The sequence below is a fragment of the Trichosurus vulpecula genome, chromosome 8, assembly GCF_011100635.1.
Source record: "Trichosurus vulpecula isolate mTriVul1 chromosome 8, mTriVul1.pri, whole genome shotgun sequence".
Taxonomy (NCBI): domain Eukaryota; kingdom Metazoa; phylum Chordata; class Mammalia; order Diprotodontia; family Phalangeridae; genus Trichosurus; species Trichosurus vulpecula.
This window is the reverse complement of record NC_050580.1, coordinates 84588419-84608301: the sequence shown is the minus strand read 5'-3', so window position 1 is coordinate 84608301 and position 19883 is coordinate 84588419. Positions and strand designations below refer to the sequence as shown.

The following is a 19883-nucleotide window of genomic DNA, read 5'->3' as shown; positions in this document are numbered from 1 at the left end:
TAATTTTAAGTAGCATTTATTAAATGTATAAGACAAAACTTAGACTCCCTGGGCCAAATTGAATAATCACTTTGAATTATGAAAATACTTTTATTTTCAGAAAGACATGCCATATTTTAGAAAGTACCTATTTAACCTAAGTTATACATATATATATATGTCTAATGTTGGAAGCTAAAACATTTTAAATGATTAGTTGTAAATATGTGTCCAGTTGTGGATGCCTCTTATCTGATCAGTTCATCTCCTCCGCAGTTTCGGTGTCTGAACTGCTCAGCTTCGCAAGTCTGCTCACAGGATGGCCCTTTTTATCAGGTAAGAGGCACTCACGACTGTACATGTTATTGCCATTAAGGATATGTGAACGTCTCTATGATAAGGACCCACCTCTGAGACTTATATAGCTTTGTAATCCTGATACTGTCTGAGTTATAAAATCAATGTTTAGGTTACAACCATTTCAAATCATTATATTTATTTCTATAGAATTACAACAAAGTTGAGGTTTTAAAAATGAAGTTGCAAATAAATTTTAAGACTATCCTATGAAATAAATGTATTTTCCTAGTAACTAGTTTCAACCTTCATGAACTATTTCTGTATGTTGTATTTTGGCAAGCATTTTTTATACATTTTTCTGACTAGTGTGTCATGCACAGTGACTAAAAAGATAAAATATCAAATTGTGGACAAATGTGAATTATAGATAAGTTGGAAGGGGTCTCAGAGGCCATTTAATCATCAATTGTGCCTGAGTAAGACTCTCTACAACATCCTTCAAACATTGTTATTCAGCATTCATTTGAAACCCTCTAGTGAGACAGTACCCAATACATACTGTAATGGTCCATTCCTTTAGAGAGCTTAATTAGTGACCCTTATCAATTAGCCCTTTTGCAGCTTCCCCTCACCATTTCTAGTTGTGCATACTGGAGCGAAGCAAAACAAATCTAATCCCTATTCAGTATGACATCTCTTCACATCCTTAAATGCAGTTTTCTTTCCTGTAAAATCTTCTCCTTTCAAAGCTACACATCCCTGCTTCCTTCAATCAGTTGTTTTATTGGCATGGGATTGAGGCCCCTCACCATCCTGGTTGGTCTCCTGGACATTGCAGTTTCTCAATTCCCTTCCTCTGGCATCCTCGTAAAAATAATACTCCAGATGTATTCTGAACACATTAGGATACCTACTGCAGGACACGCCATCATCCCCAGGGTTGGGGCACTGTTGGACCTTGGGGTTGCGTTAACTTTTTCAGCTACATTGTCGCACTAGTTCCTTAAAGCACCCTGATCTTTTTCACGAAGTTTATTGTCTATCCAGGCCTCTTCCCAACTTGCATTTGGGAAATTGATCTTTTGAACAAATATAAAATTTTTCCTTATAGAATTTCATCTTATTTAAATTTTATTATTTGTTCTAGCCTGTTGGTTCTTCTGTATCCTGAGTCTGTTTAATAAGCATGATGTGTTTATTTCCTTGCTTTTCATTTATTGCAGTTCATCTGTACATTTGAGGCCTCCCAACAAGTTGACTTTGGGGGCACAGTCCTTCTTACAGGTGTTTATCACCTACAATCCTATCTTTCTTATCCACATAAAAAAAAAAAAACAAAGGTCTTGTCAGATACTGCTTTGCTAAGATCTTGGTAAACTAAGTCTGTAGTACTTCCCCTCGATCTTTCAGTCTAGTTAGCCTTCAGAAAGAAAGAGATAGAATTAGTCTGGCATGGCGTGTTCTTGATGAATCCATACAGTCTCTTAGAAGATCACGCCCTTCCTTTCTAGATATTCATTTGTAACTCCCTTTAATAAAATGTTCTAAAATTATTCAGGAATCAAAGTCATGACCATTGGGCCCCAGGCATAATCAGAGTGGTCTATAGTTTGGCCTATAGCTTCCAAGCTCTTCTCTGATGTAAAAATCAGATTTGTAGCATCTCTTCTGTGCTCCATGAGCTTTTAAAGGTCACCAAAATTGACTTAGCATTCACATGTCAGGCCTTTCAAAATCCTGAAAATGTAGTTCATGTAAGCCATGGAACTTCCTCTCCTTACCCCTCTTAGGTTTCAATTCCCAATTAACCATTTGTGTTCTGTGCTATCAGTTCCAGGGATCACTTTTCTTAGAAGAGAAAACAAACTTAATAGCAGTTCTTCCTTCTCTCTGTCATCTCTTATCATTCAGTCTGCCGCTAGCAGATAAAATTTTACCCCAACAAAGCAGATGTAAAGATGTTGGAAAAGACTTAATTGTAAGCTTTCCTTGATCCCAAAAGAAAATGGATCCAAAACTTGAAACTGAAAATATTGTTCCCATCCTCATCTCCCAGTCTTCAAATCATGGGGATTGTTATTCTGTAGTACTTAGTAGCTAACTAAACTGTCTCTTATTTTCTGGTTTTGGGGTCCCTCACTCTGAATCAGTGCCTTTCTTGTGCTCCAAGGAGAAAGCCCACTCATTCCTATTTCAGACCAACCATTCTTGTTACTAAGTGGGGCTCTTGAGCCCAAATGATTAATTAACTGTCTTCTAAGAGCCTCTCCCTTTTTTCTTTTTCTTTTTTTTACTGGAAAACTTTTTATTGTAGGTGGAGCGGGATAGCTGGACACAATTTAGATGATTCCAATTTTGTTGGCAACATCTAAAGCATCATAGTCTGGAACAAGTTGGACATAGGCCTTCTTCTCTCCATCAGGCCAGATCAGTGTGTTGACCTTGGCCCCATCGATGTCATGCAACTTCTTTAACTGGCTGCTTGATCTGATGCTTTGTTGGCCTTGACGTCAGTGGTCAAGGGAAACTTAATCGTGGCATAGTGATCAAGCTTGTTTCTGAAGGTATTTGGGCTGCCTTCGAAGTCTTAATGTTTTGGGTGGCGGAAAGCTGAGGAATGTTTGTATCTTCTTTTGTGCCTATGGACACCCTTCAACACTGCCTTCTTGGCCTTCAACTTGGCTTCTGTCTTGGGGAGGACAACGGCTCCCTTCTTCAACTTTGGGGCCATCTTGGGGGAAAGGCAAGCCTCTCCCTTTTGCTAGACATTATTAGTTTGAATGTGGAACCATAGGATCTGGCTGATAAGAAAGTATCTTAGAAACTAGTCCAGCTTCCCACCCGTTGGTAGTACAACAGCCCTGACAAGTGAACGGCTTCCTCTTACTCCACATTTCCTATGTCAAGGAACTCACCTTATCATGAGGCAAGAAATTATAATATTCTTTTTCATATTGATCCAAAATGTACCCCCTGGAGTCAGTTTCTCTGGAGCCAAGTAGAATCCCTCTTCCAAAGTTTAATCTGTCTTCAAATGACTGTCCTTCAAATTGATGGCAGCTGGTGGGCCTCTTCTCTAGGCTAAATATGCACAATTCTTTCAATACTTCCTTATATGACATTTTTCAGTCCCCTCATTATTCAGGACATTCTATAGTTTGTCAGTGTCCATCTTCAAGTTGCACGTTGTACTTATAACAACCAATTTCTCTCCCTTATTTTGTTCCCCCTCTTATGACTATAAGTATAGAGCTTTAGGATATAATTCAGACAGCAATTAAAGAAGAAGAGAGCGAGCTCATTCTTATCCTATCCAATCTTATCCTATTAACCCACTGGTGCTTTAGCTGTCCTAGGTCAGCAGGGCCCTCCAAATAGAAATTCCTTTTTCTTTGGGACACAGAAGATAAATATATCTTCTTTGGACCGGTGTCAGCAGCCCTAGCCAGGTATAGGATACGAGGAATTAAAAAACTAACCACATCTCTTAAAGCTACTAATCTGGGAGGGAAATCAACCCTTAGCCACATTCAGAGGGGCTAGTATAAATGCTATTTAGGAAGAGTGGGCCTTACTGGGTCTTACATATAGCATTGGCCTCCGTTAATAAAGACAGGCACAGAATCACCACAATAGTGATCATTGCAGGAGTGGGGTAGGTTGGTTTATCTACAGTAGGTAGGCAGCAGAACATCTATAAGCCCTGGATTCTCAGCTACTGAAGCCCAGTGGTCTGCTTTCTGCCTATTCCTACAAGAAGGTTCCACTCGCAGTCCAACTACACGGTAGAGACCCTGTGCTTCATGTTAATGGAGCCTAAAGTTGCATGAACATTTTTAGCAGCTGAGCCACACTTCTGTATTGACTTGGTTCTCCACCAGAGCACCTCCATCCTCTCCACATAGGAATCACATTGTTTCCCTCTAGTACTTGACTTTTAACATAAGTGCAGGCAGTGCTCTACATTTATCCCTCTCTTGTTACTTTCATCCCCTTGTTCCAGCCCCTAGAAATCTGTTGTCAGATGGCTTGCTAAAATCCAGATACATTCTGTCTCCAGCATTTCCCTGATCTCTCAGTCTAGTTAATGCTATCAAGATAGGAAATGAGGTTAGTTTGGCATGACTTGTAAGTGAAACTGTGCTGCCTGCCTCTTAGTGACCACAGACTGTTCATTTTAGAATCTTCCCAGGGACAGGCTTCATGGTCCTCCTTCTGCCATTTCTCCTTCCTGCAGCAGTTCCCTACCTCATTCCTTCGGGTACCTATCCTGTTGTTTTACACTTTCTCAAAGTTTAGTGCCATCACATTTATAATATCATTCATCCACATCAGATGACTTCAACACATTTAAAGAAGGTATTTGGTCTTTTATTGTTTCCTCATTTGTCTTAAGTTTCAGTTCCCTCTTATGTTTATTTTACCTTTGTGAAGGTCACTTAATGTGAATCCTTCTAGATAATCAAACAGAAGCAAAACAGGAGTTTTGAATAGTTGGGGTTTATGCAGTCAGCTACATTCTACATACTACATTCCAATAGGACTTCTCTTCTTCTTGAAGAAACTTGGTGATTTTACTTAGCGTTTTGTAGGTGAAGCAGATGGAGTGGAGCCCTTGGCTCATTCAGAACTTTGCCGCTCCTGGCACTAGTCATGCTTTGGTCTTCCTGCTCTTTTCTGTTTGTCTTTGACCATGTGTGCCTCCTTAAATCTTTTGCTTACATCCTTTTAAGATTGGAGTTCTTCAGCAAACCCCTTGTGCAGCCACATAAGTCTGTTTAGATGACTCCTCCTTTTTTTCCTCATTAGGATCATTGTGTTTGTATTACCAATCTTATTTTGGGTTTTTGGTTTTGTTTTGTTTTGGTTTTGGATCCCATCTCTCTTGAGACGTTTTTACTTTCAGAGCCTCTGCTCATCTGCTTTGTATTCTTCCACATTTTTTTTATGGCCTTCTATCAGATATATGCCTTCTTAGCTTATTTAATTTTCTCTTCAGTCTGATGTCTCCTTTTAATCAAGTGCACTGTCCGTTATTCTGTTCAGTTAGTGAGTCCGATCCTGCCAAGTCTTAGTGATATCATGGAGATTTCTTCTGTCACAATGTCAAGTTCGCTTTGTTCCTTGCTCTTTTCCCAGTTACTTTCTCCTGTTAATTATTAGATGCTTCCCGTAATGTTGTTGGTTTTTTTTCCATGTCGTACTTGTCGTCCTCAGTAGTATACTCTTAAAACAATTTGTCTTCCTTGACCTTTATTTTCATCTTAAAGCACTCCTTATTGTTTATATGTGATGATTAAAGTAACACAATAAAGACTTAAAAGGGGTTAAGTCCTGGAGTGGAAGGGTATTATTTTTTACCAGCTGAGAGAAAAGTAAACTTAATTTTTACATCTAATGAAGCTAGCAAGAAAAAAGTATCTTAAAAAAATTATCCTTTCCCTTTCTAACCTTATGATCCTAAGAAGAGATGGATGAATAGTATAGCAGATGGCTATACAGGTCATCTCATTTATACCTGTAAATAACCACTTTTCTGTTTTAGTATTCAAGTATAAAATTTTTAAAAGTTTTTTTTTAAATAGCATAACGTTATTGGCACACACACAAAATAGTAACCACTTCTCTTGCTGCTCAGTTTGAGGCCAGTGGGAAGTAATTTGTACACCTTCAGCCTTAAGGTTATAGTTCACTCTGTGGGTCTCTATTTTTCTCTTCGACCCGTATTCCTACCCACAACCTTAAGGATAAGTTAAAAGTTGGTCCCAGGTTGATAACTATTCAAAGAAACTCTGCAAAGCTAAACTTCTAAAGACTATCCATTAGGCTTTCCTTGCTTTCTCTAACAGGATTTATAACTTGTGGCAAACAAACCAGTTAGAAAACTGAACCTGTGTTTTCTTAGAATGGGCAGTTAGAAGGAGCCTTCCATTACAGTTCAGGTCCGCTGATGAGGAGAACAGGGGCCCTTAGAGGTGACGTGACTTTGCCTAGGTCAAACAGGAGTAAGTAAGTTAACCCTGTCTTTTATATCATACTGAGCCCTCATAAGCCCTGGTAACCAAAAGTCAAATAGAAAATGTAAAGTAAAAATATTTGTCTAGTAAAATAGATAAATTTTTCTAAAACTTTGACCATATATCATGAAATGGTGAGATAATTTAAATCAAAATTCCTAGTCTTTCAGCAGAAATGTTATCTTGATTAGACTGTATTTTTCATTAGCTTGTATCAGAGGACTTGGTCTCAAGAATTGTTAGACCTCACTTATTTTAATCACATTTCCATAATGTCTGCTTGCATACCGAATTTCACTACAAAATAGCTGACTTAGTTTCAGTCACTGCAGATTTGTTTCCAAATGACTTACTGAAGCACAAATCAGATCCATGTTGTATTTTGATACTCTTTTGTAGCATTACCGAGTTGGATCAAAATCAGTAAACCCCTTTGTTACTATAGAACAAACAGACACTAAGGTCAAATTGAAACAAAGATTTTTTTTTCCCCTATTCAAAACAGTAGGAAGAGCTCATGGCCTGCCACTTGGGTTGTGTGAGATGTTGCTTGGTTTGAGGCATTTCAGAGTGAAGCTGCCATCTTTTCGTCATGTGTTTCCTGAGAACTTTTTTAATTGTTGAAATAGTCCTGATTCTCCAGAGGCAGGAAGACAGCAGATCTAGAAAAGATAATTTTGAAGGGCAAGCTGAAGAGAAAAAGAACTCCATACGAACTTCATTATAGAAGGCATATGGGAGACCCCCAACTCTGTAGATGCGGGATCTAGTTTTGACTTACGACAGACACAAAATTTTTTAAGTCATTGCCTATATTGTAAAGAATCCTAAGGTGATTTGAGATTGACGAGGGCCTCTTTTAGGAGTTTACTTGTCTTTTATTGTACATTTTTATCTACTTTTATTTACTCAAACTGAATAATCAACCAGATATTAATTTATTGTTAAAAAAATAATAAAGTACCATATTAGACCATCAGTAATTAATATAGTTCTTCCTAGATGCTCGATGTTGGAGGGGAAGGAAAGTAAATAGTCCACAAAGACAAATTAAAAATGAGAACTTTAAGGAAAAACAATCTTTGACATCCCTGTTCTTCTTCCAAATCATAGAGGAGGGGGAAAGTGGCTAATTGAAATTTAAGTCTTACAACTGAATTGTCCCAGGTAGACATTTGACTAGTAGTGTTTTCACTACTAGCGGAAAAAAAAAGTATTTGGGAGAGGGAATCCAAACTTGCCTAAATTAAGGCAGTTATTGAAAACTCCCCCAACCCCATACCATTTTGGAAAAGTAATGAATGAATGGGAGACAGACATCTAAAAAATGAAACTAAACCTAGAAAAAAAAATTTTTAAATAAGGAATGTTCCTGGCTTACCTTTCATAATTACTGCTACTAGCTGATCTAGTAATAAGTTATAACTTCCAATTTAAAATTCTCAGCATCCTTGAATAGATAATATTTAATAAACTATATCATTTGTACTTTATATAAATCTAAACTATAAATTGTTCATTATCTGATTTTTATTTTATAGTCTTACCCCATGGTATTGCAGTATCGACCAAGAATTGATTTTGGTTAAACCAAAGGGCATAAATCCCACCAAGAGGAATCTTCCTGCACTATTTGTTTACCCATCGACAGATTGCCCAATGAATGGATGTGTTGGACTAGGGGGACACAACTAGAATTTCAGCATGCAAATAAGAACATTGTCTTTCTTTAAATTGTCAACTGCATCTTTGTCATTTCTATGAGAACAAACCAAGTGCCATTCTGCTACTGAAATCTCTGCATAAGATACCTATGCTGTCCAGCCATTGCATTGCAAGTCATAGCTGAAATCAGTCCAGTGTATCACCGAGATTCAATCTGCTGACCATTTTGCTCGCCTATTCCAAGACTGTACTAATACCAATGTTGATTACACTAGGAAATGGCAGTGCTCAGTCTTTGTGGTGTTGCAGTTTTCACATATTTACTATTTTATTGATTATTGTTTAAAATAATAGTACTGTATGAGAACTTAATGATTATATCTTGAAATTATTTTGTGTAGAAAATATACTTAGAAAGTGGTTACCATGCCACTGTCCTGTTCTTGTTAAAAAGTCCTGTGTGTACAAGTAGAGTTTCCTCATGTACAAGAGTCCTTTTTTCAGTGAATATTAATTATTCTTCAGATAATATTAAGACAGCATAATTATAGTAATTTTTAGTTGTCTAAATAGAATCTCCCAGTAGCTCTGGAAAGCCTTTTTTGGTTTCCTGGGTGCAATTTTATGTAACATATACACAAACTGAAGTGAGATTCATAAATATTCAGGACATTGGCAGCTGATCACATTTATGAAGTCAGTGTGTAAGTGAAGTTATTACTCCCTCCATAATGCCTTATGGACAAGCAGGAGCTGCGATGTGAAGCTACGTTGTATTTTCCATTTTATATATGTCTACCTTTTTGATTTTATTCAAGTTAGAGTATATTTTGAAAAAGTTGGCCTTAGGTGTGTGTCATTGTGGCATGCAAAGAGTTATGATGACTTTAACATTAAATGTTAGAATTTGTAGTCGTTATGACATTAGACGTTTTGTGGTTTTCAAGAATCTCAAAGAAAATTGTATATTAACGTTTTTTGTCAGCTGTCACATTTCCAAACAGTATTTTTAAAAACAAAAGTAATGTGATACGGCAGATGAGCAGACTAACCAAAATCAATGGTTAAGGGGATTTCATTTTAGATCCTTTTAAATAATCAAAGAAAATGAGACATTTGCCTTATACAGGAAAAAAAAAAACAAAACTTTGGGAAAAATTAAGTTCTATTGAAGTTAGAGCTAAAAGTGCATACTTAATTTTACCGCTTTTGTAGATACATGTCCTTTGCTATCTTCCATTCATTTCAGATCAGTTTGCAAGTTGAGAGTTCTATCTTACTATAATTCAAAAAAATAAAGCTTGTATCATTTCATCTACAACCGCCATTTTAAGTAACTTAAAAATTACATTGATATTCAAAAAAGAGGAAAATTAAGAAGCTAAGTTGTATCAATAATTAGAAAACAAATTAACTTGTTTTCTTAATCAGGTTGGGGGGAAACTTCAAAGAGTAAATAAACTCTCTGCTTTAGAAACATGAGCAGTTTGTGGGTTAAACACAGTCTAATGCACTGTATGTATACTAAAATTTCCAGTAAAATGTAGCTTGTAAATTTTCTGAATCAGCTCCTTAGTACTAGTAATAATATAGCTAAAATCTTAATATATTTTACAGTATATAAAAGGCTATAACTTCTTAAGTCCTTTTTAACATATCTTTGATAGAACTTTTTGATTTAAGAATTATTCATTCTGACTTTGTTAGAAAATTAATAGCAATATTTTTAGGCTTTCATGTGTCCTGGTGGTTCTTTGGGAGGGTTTGCAAGCAAATTTAAACAAGCAAACTGGGAAAGGGGACATTTATTTGTCTTTGAATATTTAGAAGTAGATTTTTACCCTTGCCCAACCAAGCCCTCTTGAGTTCAGTAAATAACTAAAGAAATTCTTTTGCTTTGCTGCCAAGGTCTACTGCCTGACTCCCCTCTTGTATTAGAAAATCCAGCATAAATTTGTCATAGCTTGGTCAGTAGTTAAAATAACATTTCAGAGTTGAAAATAATTTTTTATTAATTCAACCATTAGGGAACTTTTTTTTAACTACACATAGGAAACTTAGTTATTTCTATGTTTTCTGCCAAGAAGCATAGCCTTAAACACATTTTTATACGTACCTGATTTCTTAGCTACTTAAACTTATGCTGTTCTAAACATTACTTAATCATATTTAGTTGGCTATTTTTCTACCAAACAAACAATTTTAGGGAGAGTCTTATTCTAAAATTCCTTTATTTCATATCAGTGTGTGATGCATGTTTGTTAAGTGTAATTATATTATATGTGTCAGAGTATGCGCCAAAAAAAGGTGGGGGAAAGATGAATATCATATGAAGACGAGCAGATAATTTGGATTAGTTAAATATTTTAAGAAGGACATAAGTAATACAAAAATATCACATGATGGACTTGAACTTCACAGCTTCATTAGCCTCTAAATAGACACATGATGTAGTCTCCACCTGTTCTGATACTTTTTTTGAAATGACTGTAGTTTAAAACTATTTGCACATCTAATAAGACTGTAAATCCCCAGATACTTATTCCCCTAAATCAGGCTTTTGAACTTCTTAGAAGTTAGACGCAGAAAATTATAATAATTTTTAAGGCTTATTACACAACTATAAGATACATATAAAATAAGAAATCTCTTCTTACAGATAATCTCTATGGAAAAATCAGCAGTTAATAGAATCAGAGAACAAATTGAAACATAACAAATTTCTTAATAGCTATTCAATTAACTAAGCAATAAACTAAAGGGATTTTAGTCTCAAAAAGTTTTGTTTTTTTTTTTTAAACCTGTTGTCAGTTGCCTTGGGAAAAAACCCTAAATGTATATGGTTAAGTCCAGGAGGCTTGAAGAATAAAAAGGCGTTTGCAGAATACAGATATCTCATTAATTGAAACAAATCAGGATAATTGACAAATTGGACTTTTGTTAGGTTAACTGTAGGTTATTAAGAAACATAAGTAGAAAAATATAAAGTATATTGGTGAGGTATTCTTATGGAGCCTGGGAAAATTTGAATAGTGTCTTTATAACTATCAAAGAAAATATATTATTTCCTTTGTCAATGTTGAAAACTCTCCTTCTTCCTAACGTGCCACATTTTATATCTGTAAATGAGTATGCCTAAATATGGCATTCACAAACATACTAAATTTCATTGGATTCTTGGTGGGGTGGGGGGAGGGGAAACATGTTTATCTTATGTGATGTTGCAACTAACTCATTAGCTTTACTGACAATGTTATTTAAGAGAAAGTGCCTCATTGCTAAAACTGCATTTCTGTCTTTTAGACTTACTGCATAAACTTTTGAGTAAGAAGATGTTTTGGTTTGTGTTTCCTAGAAATTGTTTCATTATTTAAATAGTAGTTTTTTAAATGATATGTTCAGAAAATTTTGTTTTTGAAAGACTTATGTTAAACAAATAGGCATCACCAAAGACACATTTACTGTTAGGTAATGATGTTGGGAGAAAAGCAATTTTAACACTTTAAAGATTGGAAGCATTAAGTTTGGAATTGAATAAATTTTCTATTCTTTTAGGCAATAACCTTGATTGATTGAGATAAAATTCACCAAAGAAAGGCGTCAGACCGAACATGCCTGGTGAGATAAGTCAAACATAGGTTTTCTTTTAACAACCTAAACCACCTTACAGATGAAAATATATCCCCAAAGATGGGAATGAGATGAGCACAATTTTTATTTCTCTGAAGTGATAAGTGGTAGACTGGATTAGGATAAAGAGAAAGACATAGTGGAATGGAAGCTTAAAGTCTATTCTTCTGTACTCTTGAGCTTTTACAGTAAAGTTCAGAGTCAAACTTCAAAATTTTGAAACAAGAAGCATTTTTTTTTGGTGGCAGTCTGTGTTAGATTTGTATTTAGTTGATATCTGGTCAAATGACATGGAAAATATTTTGAGTGTAAGCTCTATAAAAGTACTTGGTCTGCTTAACCTTTAAACAAAAAAAATGATATTCTGATTGGCTTTCAGAAAGGCTTATACATATTTTTGCCACCAGAAAGATCATATCTTTTCACAAGAGGGCTTGTATTTTATTCTTAAAAAGCAAAAACAAAAAAACTTTGTGGAGAATTACTTTCATTGTTACTATCCAAATTAAGGGCTTTTCCATTTTCCAAACTACATTTTTGTCCTCAGGATCTAGCTTGTTTGACCAGCTTCTAGGAGAAATTATCATCTTATGCAGACCTTTTGATATCACGTAAGCTTCAGAACCACTTTGGATGGGGCTTCCATGATGGATATACCTCATGCCAAATTCTGCCCTTTCATGAAAAAGTGTGATAGTTTGAGTGTAATGATAATTCAGTTAAAGCAAATTGTGTATCAGCCAAATGTTGGTTGGCTGGTTATATGAATTCAGAAAGCAAATGGTTGGTATAACTGTTATTGTGTTGATTGAGAATCAGAAAAGCTTGGAAATGCCATGATCATAATTCAAATTCATTAAGTCCTATGATTCAAGGATGAGGTCAAGCCAAGAGAGAGGAGCACAGTGTCTACCATTGCCGGCCTTTGAAGAAAGAAACATTTTAAAGTGTGCTGTCAGATTCACAACCCTTCCAAAGCACAAAATACCCAACTCCTTCTGGATTTACTTGACCTGTCTTAGTAATATTTTGATGGGGAAGGGCCAATTTTAAGGTTCATAAAAATGCATTTAAATCTATGATACAGGGTTTGATGGCTTTTTCCCCTTAAAGTAATGTCATTGCTTTCAATACTTACAGATTATTGATAGTAAAAATGAAAAAGGATGACTTTTTAACATGGCAACATAAAGTTTTTACAAATACTTTTGCTTCCTTGTATTTTAAAATAAAGTACTGCAGGAAATTGAGCACATCTTAACTTGGGAAAATTTTTGTAAAAAAGGAAAAAGAGATTGAACACCTTTATAGTGACCATTTTAGTATATCCATTTATGCATTTATCTGACATTAAAACCTGACTTTTAAGTTGATTTCTTCCCTGCCTCAGTTGTCATGAGACTTGGTATCAGTTACTCAAGTTAAAAACATATGTGTATATATGAAAGTACACACACACACACACACACACACACACACACACATATATTATTAGACCTAATTTTTTTGCTTTCATCTATAGATCTCTATGGGATATAGATTTAATCAAGTACAGATGCTGACTAGTGTATGTCTCTAGGTAGTGTTTGGAAAAACACTTAATTTCATCCCTTGGTCTATTAATATTCTGTGCATCAGTTCACTGAAGTGGGAGTTCTACATGTTAAATTATATACTGGGATCAGTCCAAAACAGTTTTCTTTTGTCCTTTGGAATTTTTGTTTGTTTTGTTTTTAGGATGGGGATGGGAGGGGGGTGGGCCTAAGTGACCTTAAGTAAAGCTGTGATCCAAGTAAGGAGAAGAAAGGACCTAGGGTGTACCAATGTTCTAATGCTTCCTTGCATCTGGTCAGCCACCGGAGTGATTGTCAGTTTTTAATAAAATAGCCCTCACAAAACTGAAAAGATCATAGGTTATATTGTAAAGTTATGTTGCTAATTTTCTTTTAAAATATAAGATATTTTAAGCTTTTTGTCAAAAGTGATAACATCTTAATACAAATAAACCTTTTTGTGGTTGTAAAATTTAGCTTATAAATCATTCAAATTGAAGTGAAAGAAATACCAGGTCATTGTTAATGACTTAGTCTATTAAGAATATATGTATTTTTGTAAAGAAAAAGTACTTGTAGATATTTAATCAGTCCAAGAAATACCTTTGTTTGTTTTGCAAAAATAAAATGCTGCTTAGAGAATAGAGTCCCTTAAATATTTTTTATTTTTTTGTGCTCAGATGTATTTTCTGTTGATTTATGGAATGTTCTGTATAAAGCTGTGTATAGTTGTTACATTTGGGGCTAAAAGCATTTTTTTATCTGAACTTAGCCAAGTATATTTGACCATGTCACAAATAGTATCTTTGTTATTAAAATTTTGATTGCCTAATGAACCTGTGTTTGTCCTTTTTTAATATTCATGACCGTAGACCTCATTCACTATACTTTTTTGGAATCATTACCTGTAGGCCAAGTTACATTGAAGTCCATTGAAAACTATAGATCTGCCCTTTATAAAGACTTCTTTTGAGAAAAAAAGTGCTGTTTTAGTCTCTAGATGTCATCATTCCACTAAGCGAGCCTTAGGGTAGTGTGTAAGATTGTATCAAAATCCATCCATTCCTTTGAATATTAAGCTTTGATACCCTGATGGACCAGTGATCCTGTGATCACGTGAGTGTGGGTGCCCTCTCTAGTAGTGCATTGGATCACATCTTTTCCACACTTCAGTCACTGCAGTTCATATCCTGTTTCACCGCATGTACTAGGAGCCGCCTCCTTCTAGATCACGACTTTGTATAGGGGTCTAACAATATACAAGCTGTTCTGGTAAGTTTCCTAAGACAACTTGAGAGAAGTTGAACAATTTAGGCAGAGACCTCACTCAAGTCAATTTGCTTTACTACAGCTTTTAGGAGCACATGCCTTAGAATTCTATTTCCGTGTCATTCTGATGAGGATTAGGAATCTCCGTTAGGCTAAAGCATTGGGAACTTGGGATGTCACATACAAATGGAGAGTTGGAGTGATGTCATGTCTTCCTCTGCCTCATTACTCCTTTGGTACCTAGTCTCTAATCTTGCACTCATGGTGTGAAGTAACTGTCAAAACGATTCATGCCATTTTTGTAACAAAGGATGGAAGCCCATTTTCCTGATAGGCCTAGAGAGAATGTACGGTGAGGAAGTATAGGCATATTCCTGTGTCCCATAACTTCTGTTCCAATTGCTTTGTACCAAGGTGGATGTTGACTCCAAGTTTGCTCATGCCCAGGTTCCGTACGACTCATGATTCTGGTGCTGGCAGGGAAGCATATTATATGTGTTTGTTTTTTAGAATTGCTGCCCTTTCTTCTGTGAAATTCTTATGCCATAGAAAAATTATTCCATAATCAGTTTTCGTTAAAAAGATCCAGTGGCCAGCTTCATCATGGTAGCCTGTTTCCCATAGCTTCATTTGTACACAAGTCATGAATTCATGCAAGTTCCAGCATTTTTGCCTACAAAATAGGAAGCAAAAGCACCATCACATGGTCCAGAAATATTTTCATTCGTTCAAATGGTTGAGTGGCTCATTTTTCAAAATTTCAATTTAAATGTTAAGACACAAAGTGGTCAACCAAATCATACACTTGATTAAAATCCAATACAAACAACTTAGGACAACTTATCATAATATACTTAGAAACATTTCAGAATTGAAGTTCCGATTGAACTCAATCAGCTTCACAGTACATCAGCCAGTTTTCAGTGTTTCCAGCCTTAAAGATCATTTGTCAGATCTGTCCTCTGAAGCAGAGGAGAAAAAAGCCTTGTTCTAAATTCAACACAGCGGTCAGGTCACGGGGTCCTAGAGCTGGAGGGAATCTAGTCCCCACCCCCTCATTTTGTGGACTAGGAAGACCCATCACCTACTTCACCCAGGCTTGTTGGTGAGGGAAGGTGACTTTTGTGCATTTTAAAGCACTATAACAATGTGAGGAAGTTTCAGTTAGCACAACTGAGGTCCAAAGAAATTAAGCGACTTATGCAAGCCATGCAAGTAACACATGGCAAATCTGGTATTTGTATCCATTGATTTCCACCTTAACCACACCTGGCTGTAACTAGAGAATTGGCCAACAAACCCACACATGTGCAGGCTTACATTGTGCAAGACAGAGTAAAAGGCTGTGCTGAAAAATCTCCCTTCTCCCCTCCCAATCAATCTTGTATTCATAAAACCTTCCACAGGAAGATGGACTCCAGCCACAAAAGTGATTTCCTAAAGTGCAGGTCAGAGCACGTCATCCCCCTACTTGATACACTGCGGTGGCTCCCTATCACCTCCAGAATCAATCTCTCTCTCTCCCTCTCCTTTCCCTCTCCTCTCCTCCTTTCTCTGTCTCTGTCTCACTCTCTCTCTCTGTCTCCTCTGTTTCTCTCCTTTCCTCCCTCCCTCCTTTTCTCTTCCCTTCCCCTCTCCTCCTTTCTCTATCTCTGTGTCTCTCTGTCTCTGTCTCTGTCTCCTCATCAACTCACAAATTTGTAATATCCAGCCTCAGTTTCAGTCCTGCCTCACTAATCGCCCAGTGGATATTTCAAACTGGATGCCTGGGAGACATCTTAAATTCCACATGTCCATAACTAATGCACCAATTCTCCAAATTCTCCGTTCTTTCAAAACTCAATCACTATCTCCTAGTCTTCTAGGGTCATTACCTCAGCATTATCCTGAACTTTTCACTCTCTGTCGCCCCATGCATCCAAACAATTGCTAAATTTTGTCATTTCTACCTTTACAACATCTCTCATATCTGATTCTTCTCCACTCGTACAAATACCACCTTCATTCAGGCCCTCTTCACCTCAGTCATTTATTAAACACCTGCCATGTACCAGGCACTGTGCTAAGGACTGGGAATAAAAATATGAAAAAAGAAAAACCACAGATCCCTGACTTCAAAGAACCTACAATCCAATGGGTACAGACAATATGTAAAAGGAAGCTGAAAAGCAGCTGGTGGGGGTGAGGGAACTGCAGAAGATGGGACCTAGGGTGGGTGACTGGTGGAGTCACCTGGTGGGAAATGAGATGACAAGTCTGAGAGTCCCCTTTAAATGGAGGTTTGGAAGAAGTCCTTTGCTCCACCTTCTAGGCAAAAGAGAAGAGGGTATTAAGGATGCTGATGAGGAATGAGCACCAAAGATGATGGAGTCTTGCAAAATGATGAATTTCCTAATGAGTTTTTCTGAGGGCATGGTAGAAGGTGGTATTTGAGCTGAGCCTTGAAGCAAAATTGGGATGAGGTGAAAAAGGAATAAATTCCAAGCATAGGAAATGGCCAGTGCAAAGACATGGAGGTAGGAAAACTCTGTATGAAGAATAGGCAAAACACCAAGTTTGGCCAAACCATAGTATGTATGAATACTAATCATTTGTTAAACACATGCTTAATGCCAGCCAGGGCTAGGGATATGACAAAGAATGAAATAATCTCTTCTCTAGGAGCTTACATGCTAGTAATGAGGTAATACAGATATAGGTATATGCAGAAGAAAAAAGAAATAAAGGCAAGTAATTAAGCATAAGGTGGTTAGGGAGGGAGGGCACAAAGAGATGGAGTTTTGTGTCCGGAACAGAGAGAAGGCCAATATGCCTGGAATGCAGAGTGCAAGAAGGCAAATAGTGTATAAGGAAACCAGAAAAGGTAGGAAAGGGAGCAGGTTGTAAAGAGTTTTAAAAACAATACAAAGACATTTATAGTTTGTGCTAGAGGCAATAGGGAGCCATTGGGGATTGTTGAGTGGATGTATGATGTGGTCAGACCTGGGCTTTAGGAAAATTACTTTGGCAGCTCTGTGGAGGACAGATTGGAGTAGCAAAAGATACTTCAGGCAGGGAGGGCAATTAGGAGAATGTTGCAGTAGTTCAAATGAGAGATGATGAATTAATGAACCAGGTTCATGGCTGGGTTGGTGAAGAGAAGCAGATAAATATGGAAGATTTTTGGAGGTAGAAGCAATAATATTTGGCTATTAATTTGATATGTGGGGTGATTGTGAGGAGTTCAGAATGGAAACCAGGGTGATGGGAAGAATGATGACATACGCAACAGAAACAGGAATGTCTGGAAGAGGGGTGGGTTGGATGATAAGATTTGTTTTATATATATTGAGCTTGAAGTGTTTATGGTAGATCTGGTTTGAAATATCCAACAGGAAGATGGCAATATGGCACAGGAACTCAGGAGCAAGATTAAGGTTGGCTACACAAATATTGGAGTCATTAGCAAAGAGATGATAATTAAATCTGAAAAGGTCATCAAGATGGTCCCCAGAGTGAAAGAAAAGAAGAGGGCCTAGGACAAAGATTTTAAGAAATGGTCAGGCATATAGGAGAACCAAGAGAGATAAAGGAGAGATTACATAGGAGGAAGGAATGGTCAGCAGTGTCAAATGTTGCAATAGTCATGAAGGATGAGTACTGAGAAAAGGCCAGGTTTGACTATTAAGAGACCACTGATATGCATTGTTGGTGGAGTTGTGAACTAGTCCAGCCATTCTGGAAAGCAATTTGGAACCATGACCAAAAGGCTATAAGAAATGGTCAAGGGGATGATCTCAGAAAAACCTGGGAAGACTTACATGAACTGATGCAAAGTGAAGTAAGCAGAATGAGAACAATTTATATAATTGCAGAAATGTAAAGAAAAACAACTTGGAAAGACTTAAGAACTCTTATCAATGTAATGACCAACAACAGTTCGAAAAGACTTGATGAAATATGCTATCCGCTTCTAGATAGCTGATGGACTTAAAGTGCAGTTGAAGTTCCTTTCCTTTTCTTCTCTTTTCTTTATTTTCCATTTCTTTGCTCTTCTCTTCCTGCTCTTTTTCTTTTCTTCCTTTCTTCCCTCCCTCCTACTCTCCTTTCTTCTCTCCTTCCTGCCCTTCTTTCTTTCCTGCCTTTCTTTCTTTCCTTCTTTCTCTCTCTTTCTTTCTTTCTTCCTTTCTTTCCTTCCTTCTTGACATAGCTAATACAAAAATTTGTTTTGTGTGATGTGTGAGGTAAATGAAATGCGAAGACTTCACAGAGAAGATAAGTATATATGTGTATATATATATGTATATATATATATGTGTATGTATGTATGTATAGACTAAGAAATGTTTAAAAATCAAGAAATAGGGAAGTAAAAAAAATTCTGAGGCCGTGAGAGTCTGATGGCTCAGCCTCTGGGAAAGTTTACCCCGAAACTTTTTGTTCTTTCTTCTGGTTCTGGTTTAAAAATTTGCTCAATAAGAACAGGGTCACTGTGACCTGCTTTCCTTTACTGTAAAAGTACTGTAGAAGAATGGAGAGGGTCTCCCCCTCCTCTTATCCTATTCTCCTTCTTTAGATTTATAGATGTCTCCTCAGTTGTAATCATTAACTAAGGGAATGGGAATTGGAGTTTCTGTGCCTCAATTTCCCAGTTCTTTGTCTAGCTTTCGTGATCAGATTGCAAGCCTACCTCTCAGCCAATGGTGAGAAGGGTTAGAGGTGGGAGGGAATTCTCTTGGGTTAGGTATAATTATTGGTGCTTTGCCTCTTGTAAAGCGCCTCCCTTGCTAGATCAGTTCTAGCAGAGGATACCCTATTCTCGAGAATTGAATAAAATTTATTTCTGTTCCCACCCTGAGATGGCTTCTTATTATAAATTTAATTGGTGAGGGTCTTTCATCCCACACATGTGACTACATATATATATGTGTATATATATATACATTTATATATGTATATATACATATATATGTATATATACATATATATATATATACACACACATATATATTTACAATGGATTTTGCTTTCCTGTCTTTTCAATGGATGGGGGAGGAGTAAAAGGGAAGGAAAGAATTTGGAACTGAAAAGAAAATAAAATTGAATTTTTTTAAAAAGAGACCATTGCTAATTTTGGAGAGAGAACTCAATTCTTCAATTGAGTGATGAGATTAGAAACCAGACTGAGAAGTAAGTGAGAGGAGAAGTGAAAGCCAGGAGTATAGAAAGCTTTTTCAAGGAAGATAAATGGACATGAAATTTGGAACAATAACTTGAGGAGGTTGTAGGGTCTGGTGAGAATTTTAAGGATGGGAAAAACTTGAGCATATGTACAGGCAACAGGGAAGGAGCCAGTAGATGGGGATCAACTGAAGATTGGAGAGAGGGAAGAGCTGGTAGTGGAGGCAATCTTCTAGAAAAGACAGGAGAGGAATAGGATCAAGGGTACATATAGAGGGATTGATCTTGACAAAAAGGGCCACCTCTCTTC

The 19883-nt window shown here is 36.7% G+C and overlaps 1 protein-coding gene across 7 annotated transcripts in view; it reads left to right on the top strand.

Moving 5' to 3' along the window:
• PCGF5 (polycomb group ring finger 5) overlaps window positions 1–13980 on the top strand; it is a 150874-nt gene extending 136894 nt beyond the window's left edge. For 6 of the 7 annotated variants that reach the window (XM_036734655.1, XM_036734656.1, XM_036734653.1 and 3 more), the window contains 2 exons: window positions 256–315; window positions 7838–13980. In XM_036734655.1, the coding sequence (XP_036590550.1) occupies window positions 256–315; window positions 7838–7885 (108 nt within the window). In that variant the 3' untranslated portion in view covers window positions 7886–13980. The remainder of the gene's footprint in view (window positions 1–255; window positions 316–7837) is intronic. The other variant, XM_036734659.1, reaches the window with a different exon arrangement.
• The last annotated feature ends 5903 nt before the right edge of the window (window positions 13981–19883 follow it).